We start from the raw sequence: 22,540 nt of genomic DNA on the forward strand, positions 1-22,540 counted from the left end.
TGCTGCTATAAACATCGGGGTGCAGGTACCTCTTCGAATCACTGTTTGTATCTTTTGGATAAATACCTAGTAGTGCAATTGTTGGATCATAGGTTAGTTCTATTTTTAACTTCTTGAGGAACCTCCCTACTGTTTTCCAGAGTGACTGCACCAGCTTGCATTCCCACCAACAGTGTAAGAGGGTTCCCCTTTTTCCACATCCTCGCCAACATCTGTCATTTTCTGACTTGTTAATTTTAACCACAGAATGAATGCTTTTGAAAAACTGCCCCAGGTAACTTTAACACGCATCCACTGAGAACCCCTGTAGTAGACAGCTGGTCATCCAACAGCTGACCACCCTTCTTGGGACTCAGCCAGAATGAGACAGGCTTTTGTGAGGAGAAATTTAGGAGCAATGCCAGTGCGTGTGGTGCTTAGGGAACAAACATATCCACTGTATGGATATCTTCACATGTGTCTAAAATGTATATTTAAATGTATACGTGTGTGACACATATGGATACAGGCAAAATCAAAAATAGCATTAGTCTTAGTCTCCTCCTGAGATAACTTTGAGGTTTGAATTCTATTTTCTTTTTCTTTCCTGTTACTATTTTAAAACATTGATATTATGGACAAACATGGTAGGATTCCATTTATATGAGGTCCCTAGAATAATCAAATTCAGAGACAGAAAGTTAGAATAGTGGTTACCAGAGGCTCAGGGGAGGAGGGGATTGGGGAGTGATTGTTTCATGGGTAGAGTTTCATTTGGGAAGATGAAAATGTTCTGGAGATGGTTGTTGGTGATGGTTACACAACCATGTGGATTTACTTAATGCAAATGAACTGTACACTTAAGAATAGTTCAACTGATTTTTTAAAAGTTGAATTGTAAGATGCTGTATCTTTTTGGATAACTTTTAAGGTTCCAAGTTTAACAAGCTTCCATGATGCATATAGCATGGCACAGAATCCTGGAAGTGAATTGGTTCCTTCTTACATTAGATACGTCAGAAGTCATCTCAGCTTCCCGACTGTGGGTTGTTTAGACCATGGAGCAACACCTGGAGATCTCCACTCTTAATTTACTGCTCCCCAGAAACCTCTGAGACATTCTATAGAGCTACTCACAAAAGCTGCCATCTATTTCTCCCCCCTCCACCCTCAGTCTCACAGCTATTTCTTAACCATGCAGAACTCCTCAGGGGATTTTTTTTTTTAAGATTTTATTTATTTATTTGACAGAGAGAGACACAGCAAGAGAGGGAACACAAGCAGGGGGAGTGGGAGAGGGAGAAGCAGGCTTCCCACGGAGCAGGGAGCAGGCTGAGGGGCTTGATCCCAGGACCCTGGGACCATGACCTGAGCCGAAGGCAGACGCTTAATGACTGAGCCACCCAGGTGCCCCTCGGGGGCTTTTTAATTCACAGACCAGTCAGCTCTGAGGACATTTGCATGGAGCATCAGGGTTTGTATGTAGGAGGAAGAAGGGTGGTGAAGTGGGAGTTTAAGGTGTCTTTGAGGATACAGTAGGTGAACTCAAAGAATGAATTCATTCCAATTTTGTCAAATGGGTGGCACTTAAGTGACAATAGCATAAGTGGCCAAAATGAATCAACTATTTCACTTACACATTCTTCAAAAAACTATGGAGGAAACACTATGAGCCAAGACTTGTCATAGTGGCATTGAAAAGATTCTGAGAAGTCCCAGACTAGTTGCAGAGATCAAAAGAGCTCTAATTGTAGAACATGAGAGGGACCATATGCAAGGTTCAAATACCATTCTTTTTGTTGCAAGGACCAGAAATCCATTGAGCTTTAAGCAAAAAAGGAATGTACTGGCTCACAAGATAGAAAAGGCCAGGGCAAGGTTGCCTTCAAACACATCTGGATCTTGATACTCAACATCTTTTGAATTTTCTCCTCTTATCTCTTGACTCTACATGGTCCTCGTTCAGGGGCAGGCTCACCTTTTGTGGTGATCAGAATGCTCTAAGTTTACTTCCTACTAGTTTAGCAAATTCCACTTAAAGAGAGCTATTTTTAAGAGTTTCAACTAGAATTCTAGAAGTTTTAGTGAGATAAAGTGCCTATCTCTAAAGCTGGAAGGATGAGGAAACACAGGGGGTTGGCTCTGCCCAAAGAATATAGGTAGGTGAGGGGAGGAAGAAATGTTTCCCTGTGGAAATAGAACTACTAGAACTGGTAGAGGAAATGGATCTCGGCCAAACAATCTTTCTCACCACAGCATGGAAGTTTAGATGAGGTAATGACCTGGTCTCCTGTAGGAAATCCGAGAAGGTTTCCCAAAGGGACCAGCATTTAAACTGGTCTTTAAGACCTTAAGAATGGGTAAGATCTGGTTGTGGAAGGAAGAGAAGGTTGAGAGAAAGGGCCAGCCCGGAAAAAAAAAAAAAAAGAGCAAGAAAAACATGAATACTAATCAAAGATTTTAGACGAGAAGGTTCTGTGTGATCAACCTATTATTAGGTGGTACAAATTGGTCCAGAGAGAATAACACTGAATTGAAGAAGGATAGACCCCTGAACCTACCTCAGCAGACTTGCCTTGGACTACTTTGGTCTTTCAATAATGATAATAGGATTTCTTGAAAATAATGCAATGATGCATTTTTCTGTGACATAAATGTCACATCATAGCCACTCTTGGGCAAAAACACACAAGTTAGGGGTGCTGGAGTGGCTCAGTCAGTTGGGTGTCCAACTCTTGGTTTTGGCTCAGGTCATGATCTCAGGGTCCTAAGATCAAGTCCCGTGTCAAGTTCCATGCTCAGCAGGGAATCTGCTTGGGATTCTCTCTCTCTCCCTCTCCCTGGACCCCTCCCCTGCTTGCCCGTATATTCACTCTCTTTCTCTCTCTCTCAGATAAAAAAATCTTGGGGCACCTGGGTGGCTCAGTCAGTTGGGCGTCTGCCTTCGGCTCAGGTCATGACCTCAGGGTCCTGGGATCAAGCCCCACATCGGGCTCCCTGCTCAGCGGGGAGTCTGCCTCTCCCTCCCCTTTTGTTCCTCCCCTCTGTTTGTGTTCTCTCTCTCTCTCAAATAAATAAATAAATAAATAAATAAATAAATAAATAAATAAAATCTTTTAAATAAATAAATAAAATAAAATAAATCTTTAAAAACAAGAGCACACAAGTAAAATACTTATTGAATTTACTGATAAAGTTAGACTATTCTTTGGGTTGGGGTATAACTTGTGAAGTAAATTTGCTTTTGGTGCTCTTGGATTTTGGTTTTTTTGGGGGGGGATTTTTTTTTTATTTTGTCTTTTAATGTACAGTGAGACAAGGGGGAACCTTACCCATTATGAGGTTTTCAATGAGCCTCATGTGAAAAAACAGGTAAAAGAGTCTGAAGCACAAGATATTACACAAGAAAGCAATACTGAGGTCTTAGAGTTTGGATATTTTCTTTTGCTTTAATTTTTTGCCTATAAAAAATACAAGTCCACAAAAAGGATTATTTATGAAAAATAGAACTTCATGGCCTGCTTCAGCTACCATTGTAAGAGCACCTTTTCAGATACAAGTTCTTTTCCAGAAAACTCTTGAAAATTCTGAGAGGCTTTGTAATGTTGAATGTTTTCAAGGTTCAACGCATGAGCCAGACAATAATAGTTCCAGACCTAAAAATGCTTCAAATATCTAAGGTTTTCTTATTCAAAATATCTGTCTTGAACCCAACCTATGGTCCTGAAAGCAGTGAACTTTTATTTTATTGTAGACTCCTCCTTACAGACTAGCTCTACATGGGAGGCAATTCTGATCAAGGTTAAGTAATCATTGTTTACCAGATATTCCCTCAACAAATGCAAAGAACCAGGAAGCAGAGCCAAAGAGCCCAAGAAACAAAACCACAGTCAACATTTATTCTTGATTTTCGTCACTACTTTTTCCATGTATTCTTATTTTCTTTCACTGTTAAATATACAGCAACCAAAACTTTATTAACATACACATAAGGAAAACATGTGCAGAACATAAGCATGGTAGGTAGTAAGTAAATCTGGTCAGTGGTTGGTTTCTGCACCAAAATTTATGGAAGTGGGCCTGTGTGGTCTGTGGTAGACTTGTGCCATATCCAAGTGGAAGAATCTCAAACGAAGAGCAATATGAGCCACAGTGAGTTAAAGAAGGCTAATAACACAAAATAGTTTCTGTTCACACCAAGGGACAAGGCTTCCATTTTATTTTTTTCTTGAGACTTAACTTTGTTCTTTTCTCCAACGAATGTTTTAAAATTAGTGCAATACCAACTGAGACATGAGGAAGGAGACACAGGATGGAATTAGAGAAAGTATAAATGGAATCCAGGAAGTTCTGTGGTGGATGACTGATAAATCTTGATAAGGAGAAAATGAACAGAATATTTCATCAGTCCATCTTTCCCTAAAGGGAAAAAACACATACATTTTTTTGTTTTGGATAAATAGCTAAAGCTTTTGCAGAGGGGAAAGTGTCATGGGAGAATGGGAAATGTCTCTAATGTCTATAGCACACAAAATATCAAAGAGTAATAAAATATTAAAGGGCAAGAGGGTATATCTGTAAAAAATTACAGTGCACATGCTGGATAAAAAAGTAAAATTATGGGATTAAGTGGCTGTGTTACTGAAATAGCACTCAGTACATAAACTCAAGCATTCCTTTTCAAATTCAGTTTTTCAGAGGTTGGGCTTCAGATGCCTGAGCACTTTCGACATTATCTTTGCCTTCATTCTTCTTTATTCGGATAAACACAACTGCTAAAATTATACCTAAAAGAGAAAATGCAGGGTCAAAGAGATGGAATCTTAAAATGTACTATCACATTCGTTTTAAAGTAGTACTGTGGTAGGAAAAAATGACTCATGTGACTTCATTTCTTTCTGTGGTTCAACAAAGTTTTGTTGTCCTGGTGAATAAGGGATTCTAAGCATTGGCTTTCTTGGATTCGTAAGCTTATCATTTATCTTGTTGTCAGTATGTATCAACTCCCAAATCATATCTAAGCTGGTGGATATCACTGGGTCTTTACCAAGGAATATAGGATCTAACGTATGCTGAAGACGATGTGTATAAGCATCTGATAGAGTTCCTGATCTTTGGACATAGTCAATAAATGTCTATTCCAGTCCTTCCTCCTCTTTAGAGGAAATAGTCCAATCAGAACAACCAGAAAGCTGTTCTCTGACCTGTTCACCTGCCTAAAGCTTAGGTGTGTCCACACCAGATACCACATTTTCTTTGGTGCCTTCCTCATGGCTCCAGCTCTAGTAGACTCCCTAACCTTTCTGGTTTCTCTTATCTCTGAACTCCTACAAAATTACATCGTGCATTTTAGCACTAATTGTATACTATAAACCAGATACCAATATGGAAAGGGGGAGTTGTTTGAAGGAAATTAACCTGGCAGTAAATTTACAGGAGGAATCATGGCAGAAAAGACTGGATGCTCAGAGACTGATTAAGAATCTTGCACTAAGGGGCGCCTGGGTGGCTCAGTCGGTTAAGCGTCTATCTTTGGCTCAGGTCATGATCTCCAGGTCTTGGGATCAAGCCCCACTTAGCAGGGAGTCTGCTTCTGCCCCTCCCCCTGTTTGTGCTCTCTCTCTCTGTCTCTCTCTTTCTCGCTCTCAAATGAACAAATAAAATCTTTTAAAAAATAAAAAAAAAAAGAATCTTGCACTCACCCCAACCCTATTTTGAAAAAAGTAAGGATATGAAACTGTAAGATCCTATTACTTCTATCTTTAGATATCCCCAAACTCATCCAATCTTTAATGTGTGGCAAAAATTATGGGATTAAATTGTCATGGGAGAAAACTATTTGGTGCATAAGCTCAAAAATCCTTTTAAGATGGGAGGGCGGACAGAGTAAGAAAAGGCCTAGAAGGCAGAAGGGAGCTTAGTAAGTGAGTGAAAACTCAAAAGGCCAGCTCAATTAGTATGAAAGGTGTGTACCAGCCTGTGGTCAGGGATAAAAGATGATCCCCATGCACATGTCAGGATGGACTGTGGCTACGTCACAAAGGTCCTTCCCTGTCGTGACAATGAGAAACTTGAATGGAATGGTATAAGGAAATGAGATCCCTTTTAGACCTGTGAATCAGAGTCCAATGTGACAGATTGGGTCGTGGCCGAAAAGACCAGATGCCAAGAGAACAATGAAGAATTCTTAGAAGAATCCCAGCCCTCCTTTTAAAAGAGAAAGGATGTGAAATGGTGTAAACCCCTTCAGTCAAGTGGATCTGACTTGATGAAGGATCTATCTTTAATATTTAACTTACGGTGAGGAAAACAGTTGAAAGAGGACGATTACCACAGTAAGCACTGAGCTTTTCACAAAAAAAGAAGATGGCTAGAAATGGGGACTCTGCTGTCTAGCTTGGCCAGGGGCCAAGGCAGAGTGAGGCCTGTGATAAGCTAGAATTGTTCTGGGGTAATAAAGAATCAGAGTCTACAGTCATGAAAATATGCAACATTTCAGGTATGTGAGCATCTCCACTGGAAAGCTGATTCTACCTATTCCAACAACGGTAGACTAGACTGTGAGCTCTGTGAATGTAGGATCTGGTATGTCTTGCCCATCACTGTATCCCCCACATCGAGCACAGTGCCTGGCACGTAGCAGGGGCACATCACCTGCATTTCTTTCTCCTTCATCACAAAACCTCAGTAACTAGGCCCAAAATATAACAATTTATGCTTTAAAGCCTCTTGTGTTATATTTCCCAAACTAACCAACAAGGCAATGATAAGTAAAGGGTTGTACGAAGGCAGCAGTCCTCAACTGGGAAAGTCTCATAGTTTGCTAGTGATCTGTGTTCCTGGCTATTGCATAGATTGCCAGTGAGCAGCTATCAGACCAGTCCTGAAGAGAGACCCTGAGGTAAGGGTTTCAAAGACCCAGAGCAGGAATCCTTGAATCTGAGAAATTATACTCACCAATAACCAAAAAGGTGGTCAGGAGTATACCAACTGCCATGCCCACGGTGGGCATTCCAGACTGGTGACCTGCTGGCCGGAAACAGCTTCCTTCCACACACTTGCAGAAAGTAACTGAAAAGCAGAGCAGTATTCAGTAAAATACATTTTCAAGTAAACAGTTGCAGAATTCCTTATCAAAGACAAAAATTCTCTCAAACTACCCATGGTGACAGACATTATCCCAAGTTGCCTGTGGGATAATACCTACCTGGTAAAGACACTGTTCCTATCAAGGGTGGCCGACCACCATCATTGATGTGGATTGGGATGTTGTAAACTCTCTCCTCAAAGTTCGTGTGCCTGGTGGAAAGTTTGGCATGAGTTCCTGTCAGAATAGGGAAAAAAGAATGACATGAAAACACAACCTCAGAACTATGTATCAACGGGAATAAAGCTCATCTTTGCAGTACATACTAAGGTTGACCAGGAAAAGATTCGATGTAAGCATGAGTTAAACTACCCAAAGTATTACCACTCTACGTGTACTTTTCAGAATGTCAAACAGGATGCCAAAGCATCCTGTGATTTCTCGATCATGACTTCTCTGTAGAATGAATACTACTGAATATAGCTGGTTATCATTATTCCCTATCGCTATGATTTTTTATAAAGTTAAACTGAATTAAACACTGAATTAGGAAGAGAAAAAGTATTTGAAGAAATAATTGCCAACTGTTTTTCCAAATTTTATGACAACTCTAAATCCTCAGATCCAAGAAGATTAGTAAATCCCAGGAAAAAGATAAACAAACAAAACTACACTAAGGCATGTAATAATCAAATTGCTTAAAACTAGTGGAAAAGAAAATCTTAAAAGCATCTGAAGAAAAAAGATACATTACATTTAAGGGAACAAAAAAGAACAATGCAATCCAAAACACAGTAAAAAAAATATCTTTAAAGTACTGAGAGACAAAAGTCCCAATAAATTTAAAAGTATTCCAGTCAAATGTTCTCTGGTCACTATGAAATTAAGTTAGAAATCAATAATCAGAAAGGTGTGGAAAATCCCCATATATTTGAAAACTATATAATACACTTCTAAATAACCCATGAGTCACAGAAGAAATGTAAAAGGAAATTAGAAAGTATTTTGAACTGAATGAAGATGAAAACACAATATATCAAACTTTGTGGAACACAGCTAACATGACACTAAGAGATAAGTTTATTGCACCAAATGCCCATGTTAACAAAGCAAAAATTTCTAAATTAATTGCCGCAGCTTCCACTTAATAAAAATGGAACAAGAACAACAAATTAAATACAACATAAGAAGAATGAAGGAAATAATAAAGATCTGAGCACTGAAATACAAAACAAAAAATAGAGAAAAACCTATGAAATCAAAAGCTGGTTCTTTGAGAATATCAATAAAATTAATAACCTCTAGCCAGATTGATTTGGAAAAAAGAGACAATTTTCCAATATCAGAATGAGGTGATGAAATCACTACATATTCTGTAGATATTAAAATAATAATAAAATAATAGGGCAAATAACTTTGTGCCAATAAATTAGACAAATCAAATGAAATAGATAAATTATTTAAAAGACACAAACTAACAAGTTCAACCAACAAGAGATCTATAACTTAAATAGCCCTGTATCTATTAAAGAAATTGAATTTTTTTTTTTTAAGATTTTATTTATTTATTTGACAGAGACAGCGAGAGAGGGAATACAAGCAGGGGGAGTGGGAGAGGGAGAAGCAGGCTCCCGGCCGAGCAGGGAGCCCGATGCAGTGCTCGATCCCAGGACCCTGGGATCATGACCCGAGCCGAAGGCAGACACTTAACAACTGAGCCACTGAGGCGCCCCGAAATTGAGTTTTTAATTAAAACTTCCTATAAAGACAGCTCTGGGTCCAGATGGCTTTACTGGTGAATTCTACAAAACTTTAAGAGAGAAATAAAAAACAATTTTACATAAACTTTTTCAGATAATTGAAGAAGTAGAATACTTCCTAACTCATTCTATGAGACCAGCATTACTCTGATACCAAAACCAAACAAAGACATTACAAGGAAAGAAAAATATAGACCAATATTCCTCAAGAATACAGATAGAGAAATCCTTAAACTTTTAGCAAATCAAATCTAACAATATATAAAAATGCTAATATTTCACCACCAACTAGGCATTATACCAAGAAGGGACTGGTTTAAGATCCAAAAGTTGATTGATATAATTCACCAATCAACAGACCAAAAAAAAAAAAAAATCAACAATACAATCATCTCAATAGATGCAAAAGAGGTATATGAAAATTTTAGCATCCACTCCCAGTTTAAAAAAAGAAAGAAAGAAAACCCTCTCTGCAGGGCGCCTGGGTGGCTCAGTTGGTTAAGCGACTGCCTTCGGCTCAGGTCATGATCCTAGAGTCCTGGGATCGAGTCCCACATCAGGCTCCCTGCTCAGCAGGGAGTCTGCTTCTCCCTCTGACCCTCTGACCCTCTGACCCTCTTCCCTCTCGTGCTATCTCTCATTCTCTCTCACCCAAATAACTAAATAAAATCTTTAAAAAAAAAAAAAAAAAGAAAACCCTCTCTGCAAGTTAGCAATAGGAGATAAATTCTTCAATCTGATAAAGGGCATGGACAAAAAAGCTACAGCAAACTTCATATTTAATGGTCAAAGACTGAATGCTTTCTCCCCATATCGGGTACAAGCCAGGTTATTTCTACTCTCACTACTTTCATTCAACATTCTACTGATAGTTTTAGCCAGTAATAAAAAGCAAGATAAAGTAATAAAAGGCATCCAGTTTGGAAAGGAAATTAAAATGTTACTATTCGCAGACAACAGGATTGCCCACATAGAAAATCTACGGAGTCGTAAAAAAAGGAAAAGAGAGAGCACAGCAAAGTGAGGTCAGCAGTGTCATAGGATATAAGATCAAAACACAAAAATAATTATTATATTCCAATATCCTGGAATTACTTAAAAATTAAAATTTTAAATGCCATTTAAGATAGCATCAAAAATATGAGATGCTTAGGGGAAATTTTGCAAGAACTATACACTGAAAATTAAAACACTTTGCTCAGAGAAATTAAGGAAGACCTAAATAAATGGAGATATATAGCATGTCCATGGGTTAGAAGATTCAGTTTTGTTAAGATGTCAATTCTCCCCCAAATTCAGCTACAGATTCACATGATCCCAAATCACAATCTCCACAGGCTTTTTTGATAGAAATGGACAAGCAAAATTCTAAAATTTATATGGAATGCAAAAGACCTAGAATAGATGAAAAAATCTTGAAAAAGAACACAGTTGGAAAAATTACACTATCTGATTTGAAGTTTTATTATAGTGTAACAGTCATCAAAACAGTGTAATATTGGTATAAAGGTAGGCAAAGAGATCAGTGAAACAGAAAAGTCCAGAAATGGATCCATATACATGTGGTCACTTGATCTTTGACAAAGTTGCCAAGACAATTCAATGTGAAAAGGATATTTTCAGTAAATAATGTCAGAACAATTAAATAGTCCTATTAAATACAATGAAACTTGACCTTAACTACATACCACATACAAAAATTAACTTGAAGGGCACCAGGGTGGCTCAGTCTCATAAACATCGGACTCTTGATTTCGGCTTAGGTCATGATCTCAGGGTCATGAGATCCAGCCCCATGGAGGGCTCCATGCTCAGTGAGGAGTCTGCTTGAGATTCTCTCTCTCTCCCTCTGCCCCTCCCCCCCCGAGTTTTCTTTCTCTCTAAAAATAATAAATAAATAAATTTTTTAAAAAAAATTAACTTGAAACAGACCATGGTGCTAAATGTAAAAGCCGACACTATCAAACCTTTAGGGGGAAAAAAATTAGAAAACTTTAGTAACCTTGGGTTTGGCAAAAATTTCTTAAATATTACACCAAAAAAGTCACAAATTACATAAAATTTAAAAATCAATAAATCAGATACCATAAAAAATTTTAAATTTGTTCTTCAAAAGGCGCTGTTACAAAATGAAAACACAAGTCATGTCCTGTGAGGAAGTATCTATTAACATATTATCTGACAGGGACACCTGGGTGGCTCAGTCCTTAAGCGTCTGCCTTCGGCTCAGGTCCTGATCCTTGGGTCCTGGGATCGAGTCCCACATCAGGCTCCCTGTTCAGCCAGGAGCCTGCTTCTCCCTCTCCCACTCTCCCCCTCCCCCTCACTCTCTCTCTGAAATAAAATAAATAAAATCTTAAAAAAAAACAAAAACATATTATCTGACAAAGAATTTGTATCTTGGCTATAGAAAGAATGCTAGGAGTCAACAATGGAAACCAAACAGCCAAATTTTTCAAATGGGCACAAAATTTGACCAGACGCTTCACCAGTGAAGATACATGGGTGGCAAATAAGCACATGGAAAGATGCTCAACACCATTAGTCTTTAGGGAAACATAAATTAAAACCAAAATGAAATGCTACTGCACTCTCACTAGAATGCCTAAAATCAAAAAGACTATGCATAACAAGTGTTAGGGAGAACATCAAGCAACTAGACTTCTCATGCGCCCATAGGAATGGAAAATGTTACAAACTGGAAAACAATTTGCCATTTTCTTAAAAATTTAACCATGCAGCTACCATATGGCCCAACCATTCTACTGCTGGGGATTCAACCAAGAAAAATGAAAGTGTATGCTCTTACAAAATTCTTGTTCACAAATGCTTATAGCATTGATGCTAGGTGAAAATACCCGACAAAAAAGAATACATACTGTATTACTGTATCTAGATAAAATTCTTGAAAATGCAAACTAATCTATAGTGACAGAAAGCAGATCAGTGGTTACCTGAGGATAGGGGGTGGAGGATAGGCAGGGTGGGGTGGAAAATGGGATTTGCAACTGGAGCATGAAAAATCTTGGGGGGTGGTGTAAGTGTTCTTGTCCTTATTGTGCTGATGGCTTCAATGATATCTACATTTATCAATTTTTATGAAATTGTACACTTTAAATATGTGCTGCTTATTGGATGACAATTGTTATTTCAATGAAGCTGTTTTTAAGAACCATTATGAAATCTGTTTCTCAGCTGCCATTGGAAATTTTGCAAATGCTATTCAAATTGTTCAATTATCCAATTGTCCAATGTACACTAAGGGGGATGCTGTGTGTTAATCTTTCCTCCCTCCAAAGCCCAGGGCTTTCTTCCCTCTGAAGAGCTCCTCTCTACAAGTTTTCTTTCAGAGCATGTACCTGCAGCATGGAAGAAATGCAAATAAAAACTAATTTTAATCATTGATCAGTGCTTGTTTGATGTACTTTTGACAACTTACCATTGATTTTGGAAACTTGCCAGTCCTTTTGTAAGATTTCACTGCCAAGAGAAAATTCAAACTGTGGACCCCGAAATGACTGCTGGTCATCATCAGTGGCCTCGAAAATAACACTTCCAGTTGTTTGGAGGGGATGGCACAGAAACAAGCCTGAGTTGTCCTTGGCTAGCCGAGGGGGGTTGTCGTTCACATCGGAGAGGGTCAGGTGGAAACTGGCTATGGAGCTCAGGGAGGAGCCACCTAAGGCAGTGAGCGATTGAAACATGGTATCAGCTCTCTCATTTTCCTCTTAATGGGAAAAAGATACTTCTTTTTCTTAAAAAAAAAAAAAAATACACACACACACAGTTCAAGCAGTTGGGTATACTGAGGTAGTAGGAAGATAGCAAGATTTTAGAATCAGACCTGGCTTCATTTCCTGGTTAAAAAGTCTCAGTGATAATAATAATAACTAAGATTTATGTGCTAATATTTTTTTATTTAAATTCAAGTTAGTTAACAGATATTGTAGTATTGGTTTCAGGAGTAGAATTTAGTGATTCATCAGTTACATACAACACCCAGTGCTCATCCCAACTAGTGCTCTCTTTAACGCCCGCCACCCATTTAGCCCATCCCCCCCCCCTTCCAGCAACACTCAGTTTGTTTCCTATAGTTAAGAGTCTTTTATGGTTTGCCTCCCTCTCTGTTTTAACTTACTTTGTTTTTCCTTCCCTTCCCCTATGTTCATCTGTTTTGTTTCTTAAATTCCACGTATGAGGAAAATCATATGATATATGCCTTTGACTAACTTATTTCGCTTAGCATAATACCCTCTAGTTTCATCCATGTCATTGCAAATGGCAAGAATTCGTTCTTTTTGATGGCTGAGTGATATTCCGTTGTATATATCTATACCACATCTTCTTTATCCATTCGTCTGTCGATGGACATCTGGGCTCTTTCCATAATTTGGCTATTGTAGACACTGCTGCTATAAACATCAGGGTACATGTACCCCTTCAAATCTGTATCTTGGCATCCTTTGGATAAATACCTAGTAGTGCAATTGCCGGGTCATAGGGAAGTTCTATTTCTAACTTTTTGAGGACCCTCCATACTGTTTTCTAGAGTGGCTGCACCAGTTTGCATCCCCACCAACAGTGCAAAAAGGCTCCCCTTTCTCAGCATCCTCACCAATACCTGTTGTCTTCTGAGTTGTTCATTTTAGCCATTCTGACAGGTGTGAGGTGGTATTGCATCGTGGTTTTGATTTGTATTTCCCTGATGCCGAGTGATGTTGAGCGTCTTTTCATGTGTCTGTTAGTCATTTGTGTGTCTTCTTTGGAAGAATGTCTATTCATGTCTTCTGCCCATCTCTTAACTGGATTATTTATTTTTTGGGTGCATGTGTCCCTTTGAATCAGCACTTGTGTATCCTTTGGATAAATACCTAGTAGTACAATTGCAATTGATTTTGATGAGTTCTTTATAGATTCTGGATACTAGCCCTTTATCCAATATGTCATTTACGAATATCTCCACCCACTCTGTAGGTTGCCTTTTAGTTTTGTTGATTGTTTCCTTCAATGCGCAGAAGCTCTTTATCTTGATGAAGTCCCAATAGTTCATTTTTGCCCTTGCTTCCCTTGCCTTTGGTGATGTTTCTAGGAAGAAGTTGCTGCGGCTGAGGTCGAAGAGGTTGCTGCCTGTGTTCTCCTCTAGGATTTTGATGGTTTCCTGTCTCACATTTAGGTCTTCCATCCCTTTTGAATTTGTTTTTGTGTATGATGTAAGAAAGTGGTCCAGTTTCATTCTTCTGCATGTGGCTGTCCAGTTTTCCCAGCACCATTTGTTGAAGAGACTGTCTTTTTTACGTTGGATATTCTTTCCTGCTTTGTTGAAGATTAGTTGACCATACAGTTGAGGGTCCATTTCTGGGTTCTCTATTCTGTTCCATTGATCTATGTGTCTGTTTTTTGGGCCAGTACCATACTGTCTTGATGATGACAGCTTTGTAATAGAGCTTGAAGTCCAGAATCAAGATGCCTTCAGTTTTGTTGTTCTTTTTCAGGATTGCTTTGGCTATCTGGGGTCTTTTGTGGTTCCATACAAATTTTAGGATTGTTTGTCTAGTTCTGTGAAAAATGCTGGTGTTATTTTGATCAGGATTGCATTGAATGCGTAGATTGCTTTGGGTATACATTACTTCAAAACAACTCCGATGTGTGTTTACTGATGACAAGACTGAGGTTCAGAGAAGTTGTGTGACATCCCAAGGTCACACAGCAATAGAAAGGCTTCCACCCCAGGAAGTCTGACTCTAGAGCCCACAATTTCTCTTCAACACTGACCTAGGCATATTTGTTAAGTTTTCTACACATCGTTTTTTCAGCTATAAGATATGTGACTTTGTGAGGATCCCACACGTAGTGTTTGTTGAAAATAGTAAAGGGCTGCACAAACGTTATTTACTATGATGTAGCGGTGAGAGATTTAAACTCTGTAGCCTTAACAGATGGTAGCTGTGTGATTGTGAGCAAGTTACTTCACTTCTCAGTGCCTTGACTTCCTCATCCATAAAATATGGTCAAGAATAGCACCTACCTATAGTGTTGTATGAGGATTAAGTTATTACACTAAGTGCTTAAAACCAGGGCTGCCAGTGCAATGTAAACACTGACTCTTCTCATTCTCCCTGACGTCAATCAGATACCAGTTCCACAGTTTCCCTGACCCCATCTTGTTTTAATTCCAGTGAACCTTGTCCTCTTGCTTTGCTTTTCAACTGTCTTCCATGGCCCTGACAACACATCACCAAAGGAGGAAAAGCCACGGTGCTCTTGAAGTCATTTCATCTATCTGCACCTTTTCAGAACCAACAAAGGGAACAGGGCTTGGGATCCTGGCTTTGATTCATGGAACTTCTAAAACGTGAGAGGTCTCTAGGACACATCCAAAGTGAAGTGTTGATCTCCACTGTATGTTGTAGTGGAATGTGAGGCATAAAGGCTCAGCCAGAAACTTCCTACTGATTAATCGGGAGCTTTTAAATCAAGAGTTCAATGTATACAATGTGATAGTGGAATGTGCTCGTCCGGAAACAAGCAGGGGACAGAGCAAGTCCCTGATCCGCCTCAGCAAGGCGTGTCTGCTTGCACACAACTCTTCCAAATTTGGCACAGACTCCAGCATTTCTACCCTCATTGGCTTAACTTGACTGTGGCACTTTTGTTTTTCTTAATCCTTTCACATGCGGGGGCCATTTTTATGATTCCCATCCACTGGAATGTTCCCCATTCCACCTCCCAATTCCTGGGACTCACATTTAGAAGTTTATTTTTTTGGTCTAAAACTGTATTTATTTAGTCCTAATTTGTTCCATTCTCATTTTTCGGTAAACCGGGCAGATGTATTTGCTACTCAATTAGAGGATTCAACCAGCATAAGATCAACAGAATTTCTATGCTAAGTTGGAAAATTCCATTTAAATGCAAAGAAACCTAATGTTTTAATCACCAGCCTTATCACTGGTAAGCATACTATTCCTATGGGTGTATGTTTATTTTAATTTTTCAAGTTCCCTGGAACTCCACATTCAAAGTCAGAGAGGAATATATATCACCATGACCAGATTAAGTGGGATGCAAGGATTATACAGGATGATTCAAACATCCTTGGCTTATCTATATAATAAGTCTTTCCTTTCAAAAGCTCACCCAATTTCAGCAAAACAGAGATACCCAGGGCCACCCAAACCTAGTGAATCAGAGTCTCCAGAGATGAACCCCTTGTATCTGATTGAACAAGCTCCCAGGTGATTCCGGCACATATGGAAGTTGAGAACATGGCATAAAACATTTTCTGTTTCAGAACGGATCAGCCCCGAGCCACTGCAATTTAAGGCTGAAGGAGCAAGTCATGGCCTAGGTCAGCAGGGCAGTGGTTTGGCCCTGCTCTCAGGAGAAACCCACAACCGCCTTGGAGGAAGGGGATGTAGTTCAGCAGAGATGCAGGAACCTTCCCCAAAGCTGTAGCCCCCACAGGAAACAAGAGCAACCGGAAAGAGCACCCCTGCAGCCTGGCGAGCCTGCAGGTGCACCCTTGCCGGAGAGATGCCGGTGGATCCCCCCCTGCACCAAGCCAGGAAGGTGTGAGCACTTCCCTCCCCTTCGGTACCTTTATCATCCTTCCACTAGAAGATATTCTGACAATCGGATCCAGTGAACTTTCCCACCCACCTCACCTTCCCTCCCATGTCTATCGGTGTAGCCCCTAATCATTCGTTACTTTTTTTCCTCACCTATTTCGGTGGCCACCACTTGCACCCGATACACACTCTCAGCTTCCCTGTCGAGCCGAGCCACAGTAGAGATTTCACCCGTGACGGGGTCAATTTTAAGCCAGCCTCTGCCATTGTCTCTCAGGGAATAACTTCATAAGGTGAAAAGAGCAAAAGAAAACCCACATTACTCTGTGCGAAGATGCGAAGACAGTTTAAGATCATTATGCTGTTCTAAGAGCCTCATCCCTTGCATATCCCTTACAGCATATTTAAAGGATCATTATTTTATATTATTGATGCTTTACTTGCATACCGTCCACCTTCAAAAGGAGGATTTGCGCATCCTTACAGAGTCGTAGTTATATTTGTTTTATTAAAAAAGGTATAGTCACAAACTCCAGAGGAAAAAAGTTCAACTTTCCTGGAAATCAAAGGATTCCAATTAAAACAACCTGGAAGCATCTTTGAAAACTGATTAGCCAACCACTCCCTCTAAGAAAACTCGGACACCCAGGGGTGGAGATGTTAGGTGAATGGGTGGATACTCAGAGGCTGCTCGTGGCACAGTGAATTAATTGCTCATTCTACAAACATCTACTGAGTGCTTAGCAAATATTGCGCATTAGAACAAGAGCGGAGATTACCCAAAAAGGGGGGGGGGGAGCTCTTAGGCCAGTGGAAGAGACAGACACAGAAATAGATAGTTCCAATAAAATGTGGCAAATACAATGAGAGGGGCCCTGCGGTATCCCAGAGAAGTCTTTCTGAAGCCGAAGATGTTAACTAAGGCAAGAAAAAGAATGCTCAAGAAGGAACAATTGTGTGAGCTAGTGCAGAAGAGGCCAAGGACTAGCCTGGTGGTGTGGGGGAGTCGGGCATTCCAGCCGTGTTGGGATAAAAATGGGAAGCAGTGGATGGCAAAAGATGAAGCCAGGGAGGTGGAAAGAGCCAGATCATTGGAAGCAATGGGCAGCAACAGAATGCTGTTAAGCAGGAAAGTGTTCTAGTCATATTTGTGTTTTCAGTGGAACTCATTGGCAGGTGTACGAGAGATGAATCTGAGATAAGACTAGAACCACCAGAACACCCCAATTAGTGCAGCCCTTTGGGAAGGAATACAACATAGCCATAAGGATGTCCATGTCTTCAGACCACAGAATACCACCTCTGGAAATTGTCCCCAAATAAAAAACAATTTAATTGAAGTTAGAAAAGAATTACATTCATACATAGATTCAAAATATTTTATACAATAAAAAAAAATACTGGAAACAACCTACATGTCCAAAAGCAAGAGCATGATTAAAAAGTCAGGATGTGTTCTTTCATCAAATTAATTTTTTTCATAATATTAGTATGTTCTATATGCCAAGCACTGTTAGGCTGTGTGTACGGGTGATGAAGAAGAAATCCTATGTACTTGGGATTTCATTCTGAGTAAGATGGGAACTCTTTGGAGGGTTTTCGGAGGAGTCCTATGATCTGATCTACTTTTTTAAAGGACCACTGGGTGCTGATGGATTATGAGTTTGCCGAACTGAGAGAAAAAGAATGAACTCAGGCCAAAAACTTGGGAGTCATCCTTAATTCTTAACTGACTTATTACTAGCATCAGAACTATTGATTGATTATTCCTCATTCTTGAAACCCTCTTTTCATTTGTCTTCTTACAGGACACTCCCCTTCTCTGTCTTCATCCTCATCTTCCTGATTTCAATTTAATAGTATTTTTGGTATACCTTTTCCTTGATCCAAGAACTTTTCTTAAATGTTTTTGTTTTGCCCACTCATAAACTCAAATTTTTATTTACTTGTCTTTGATGATTTTTATAGCATTCTCATGCAGAAGGCAGAAGCATTTGTTAAACAATAAATGGTTGTAAATTATAAACATTTTGTGCCCCATCATACTTTGTGACTCTGATGTATACAGTAGTATCTACTCTAAACCACACAGCGTAGCCCCCACTATTCTTTCTCTCTTCCCTTTGCCTTTATGGGACATAGAGAATGAAACAATAGGTAGGAACTTTACTCCCTGACAAAGAAAAAGATCTTAGAGGTGATTTCACATGCCTAAATGACAGCTCACTGGGAGGCAAGACTCCCCTGAAATGTTTTGAGAAATTTAAGGAATTGGCATTCGTAACCATACGCAATGGGTTAAGCCAATGGTTTAAGCTGAAGTATTCGTTATGCCACAGACAGTAGTGTCAATGTGATAAAACAGAAGCAAAATATCCAGGCTCAAATCCTATCCATGTGCTTATTAACTATACAATCTCAAAGAGGTTATAGATATTGATGTATACACAACATATATATCTTGGGCAAATTATCATTGCACATGTTTAAGACAAATCTGTGTAGGTCCTATTGCACTGGGGAAAAAATGATTGAGAATTGCTAAGATGGAAAGATTTGCACATTTTGTTTAACCACCTCAGCCTGAGCACTAGCCTCTCCAGGGGTAGGCTCTGGAATGAGTCTTGTCACCCCAGACCTGTTGTCTGGAGAGCCAAAGAACGTAGGCACTCTACATCCAGAAGATTCCCTTAACCCTATCAAGTGGGTGAGTCTGTCCAGTTGGGCTTTTGCTTCATTCTCTCTGTCTAGAAAGAACTTCTTCAGTCCACCTTAGGGGTTGGACAGCAACTCTCCCCCAAACCCTGGCTCCCATGGCTGGTACAGACACAGAGCCTGGCTTTAGGTAGCCCAGTCTCTGGACCCCATCTCCTGAACTCACCAGCCGTCAGCTGGGATTTGTGGTGAGTGGGCTGGGATGGAAGCTGACATGTTTCCCACTTGCCTGAGCCTGATTTCTCATTGATGCCCCCAGGGTACTGACGACTGTTGGAACCAAGGTCATGTCCACCCTGTATCCTGGGATACAGCTTCAGATCACCGGCTGCTTTCTTAGAGGAGAGCCCTGGAGTCAGACCAGCTTCTCTATCCCTCCCAACCCTTCCTCCTCCCCACTGGCCATGGTCCCAGCACAGCTGGGCCTACCCAACACTGCTCTCCTCTACCTTATATCCAGATTTTCCGGATCCCTGGCAGTCACTTTGCCCACTTTAGTGCCTATAGCCACATCTTCACTGACTTTTGCTTGGTATACGCGCTCGGAAAATTCTGGTACTTCATTCACATCTGTCACAATAAGTCTGAACGTGGCAGAAGAGCTGGTGTTGTAATTTACACCAGACACCAGAGGCTCAGGATTTTCCGCTTGGAACACAATATCATGAATGGCTGTTGTTTCAAAATCAAGAGGCTGTGTAGGGGGAGAAAAAAGAGGAAAAATTAATTTGGGGGATGATTGGCTCCCTTAAAAGCTTCATTCCCAATGGTCCTTTAAAAACGTTCTTACAGGGGCACTTGGGTGGCTCAGTCAGTTAAGCGTCCAACTCTTGATTTCAGCTCAGGTCTTGATCTCAGGGTCGTGAGATCGAGCCCCACGTTGGGTGTGGAGCCTGCTTAAGATTCTCTCCCTCTCCCTTTGCCCCTTCCCCCATACACTCTCTCTCTTTCTCTATAAATAAATAAATACTTTCTTACAGAGCAGCAGTTCCCAATTTGGTGTCAGCAAAAACCTACTTGTCAGAATGATAACAGAGCCAAAGTCTTTGCTGCAGGACTTATCAGAGCTTTCGATATGCTAGATGCATTATGACTCTCCTAGAAGGGGAAATCAATGCAGCGTCCCTTAAATTTATGTAACCCTGGGATACTTCATTCATTGAGCAGAAACTTACTAGTTCTCTCAAGAAAATTCTCAGAAGACAGCTAGGGAAAGGCTTATATACAGACATCCACATTGTATAGAGAATGATTTCCCAGGGACCTCCGAATCCAAACCCCAAAATAAAGAACTTACCTGCATAAAAGGTAGGAGAGGTTAGCAGAGAAAATCGAAAGATAGAGGGTCTGCTCTTGTGACAGACTATGCTGGACAGAGCCAGGAATCAAGAATCAAGAAACCAACTTGAGTGTAGTATGAGGAAGAATCTAACAGGGCTACCCAAGACAGAAGGAGTGGCTTCAAAAAACAGTAAATTCCCAACCCTGGTACCTTTCAAGAACAGGCTTAAACAACGTGTGACAGGCCAGCATAGAAAGGACTTCCATAGCATTTCAGCAACTGGTTTTATGTGACTTTTAAGGTCTCTCTCAAGACATTGAGTCCATGATTCTATTAGGGGAAAAAAATCCTAGTCCGAAAGGCCTGCTGAAGAGGAATAGCCCCTAAAGTTGGGCTTCTCATCTGGGATTAAAAGGCTTCTGGGAATCCGTGAAGCCCTAGAAACCAAAACCTAAATATTTATATTATGCGCACAAGTGAGTATACAGTCACGATCTCAATGGTACCAAGGACCTCAAAAACAAAGGAACCAAAGCGAAGCCCAAAAGGTACTTTATGGATTATGGATTATGGAAACTACACTATTTGATTCACTCTCCCAGGCCTATAAGACCCAGGATCTCTTGGTGAGCTGTCAGTCTTTTAACTTTAGTTTATATCAGTTTCTCATCGGTTGAACAAAAATGGTAATATCCATTCATGAACAGAAAAACTCGTGGAGGATTTGACACATGATTGCATTAGCTTGGCCTGCCCTTCCCTAACATCTGAAAAAGTTCTCCCCCTCAGGCAGGAGTTGGCTCAATGCTGTCCTCTCTACATCCAATCCCCATCTGCTGTCTCCAAATGGACAAGCTCCATGTCCTCTGTAATCTCTCAGTTTCTGACTCAAGACTCTAATTGTTTGGTTATCTACTTTAGATCCTCACTAAGCATAAGCTCTCTGTGTTATACTGATCTTTGCTTCTCCCCTCTTCTTTGGCACACAGTATCCATCGTGTATCAGTCAAGAAATAGAAAGATGAGAAAGACTCGGTCTTCGTGGGCCCTTGAGGGCTCCAGTGGAAAAGACATTCCAGAGAAAATTCCCACTCTCCAGAAACCCCTCTCCTCCATGCACACACAAACACACACAACATCACAACCCAATTTCTAGTTCAAATAGAAAGTATGATAGAAAGGTTGTTCATATGGAAGAGAAAGAATTATGTGTGAAGATTCAAGGCCATTTGAGATAGAAAATAAGAAGCAATGGACAGGATATAATATAAAGGATATAAAATTTTGTAAGCCAGATGAGATGTAAAAAAGAGGTTGCTCACAGAGATAAGCACCCACTGTCTGCAGGCCACGGCCCCATGATGACATTTTGATCACCACCAAGTGGTCTGATAGGTCTCCCTACCTGGGGGTGGGATGCAAGCTGGAGCTTTTGATTCCCAGAGACCCACTCTTCATCTCGGGGAATGAAGGCAAGAGCATCAAACCGAGAAAGCCTGGTAGTTGGAACAGAAAGACAGCAGCCCCCAGAGCAAGCCTGCACTGTGGACAAAGGAAGCACTCTCTGCTCCTTGCTGGTCCAGCCAAGCCCAGGCTCAGGCAGGCAGCTCCACTCTCTGGGTGCTCAGACAGAAGAGGTGCATCCCATCCTCACACCAAACAGATCTTCAGGGGCCTCCCTGGCTTTCCCCTCCCATCACTGAGGCCCCCAGAGGTGGGCGATAAAGAAATGAGACACTACGTCTGCAAATGGGAAGCAGCCTGTGTCATCAAGATAGAATGCGTGACGCTGAGACAGAGAAGACTGTGCATCCAGCTAAGGAGCTGGAACGTCATCCTTGAGGAGCAAAGGGAGGCACAAGGCACAAGAACTGATGTGGTCGGATTTGTGTTTTAGGAAAATAACTCTGGGAGCAGCCACGTGAGGGGTACCCACCCTCAACTGGGAGACCAGTTAGGAGAGGGCGTCAGTGCTCCTTAAACACATACTGAATGGAAGAACAAAGGAGAAAGAAGCAGCCTGCCATTGATCGGAGTGCTTAACTTTCACACCAGGAAAAACACTGAGCCAGATCTTCCAGGGAAAAAATCAGAAATGAAAGATGCTAAATTAGCAAATGATCATCAGCAGAACTTAATCAAGGAGAAG

At 40.5% G+C, this 22,540-nt stretch overlaps 1 protein-coding gene across 3 annotated transcripts in view; it reads right to left on the reverse strand.

The window, feature by feature from the left end:
• Window positions 1–3,395: 3,395 nt before the first annotated feature.
• The window catches only part of CDH17 (cadherin 17), a 66,087-nt gene continuing 46,942 nt past the window's right edge, over window positions 3,396–22,540 (reverse strand). For all 3 annotated transcript variants that reach the window (XM_081816249.1, XM_081816246.1, XM_081816248.1), the window contains exons 13-18: window positions 19,559–19,803; window positions 16,548–16,678; window positions 12,266–12,505; window positions 7,187–7,303; window positions 6,937–7,050; window positions 3,396–4,766 (exon numbers count right to left, since the gene is read on the reverse strand). In XM_081816249.1, the coding sequence (XP_081672375.1) occupies window positions 4,666–4,766; window positions 6,937–7,050; window positions 7,187–7,303; window positions 12,266–12,505; window positions 16,548–16,678; window positions 19,559–19,803 (948 nt within the window). In that variant the 3' untranslated portion in view covers window positions 3,396–4,665. The remainder of the gene's footprint in view (window positions 4,767–6,936; window positions 7,051–7,186; window positions 7,304–12,265; window positions 12,506–16,547; window positions 16,679–19,558; window positions 19,804–22,540) is intronic.

The sequence above is a fragment of the Leptonychotes weddellii genome, chromosome 4, assembly GCF_054177405.1.
Source record: "Leptonychotes weddellii isolate Sample4059 chromosome 4, ASM5417740v2, whole genome shotgun sequence".
NCBI lineage: Eukaryota > Metazoa > Chordata > Mammalia > Carnivora > Phocidae > Leptonychotes > Leptonychotes weddellii.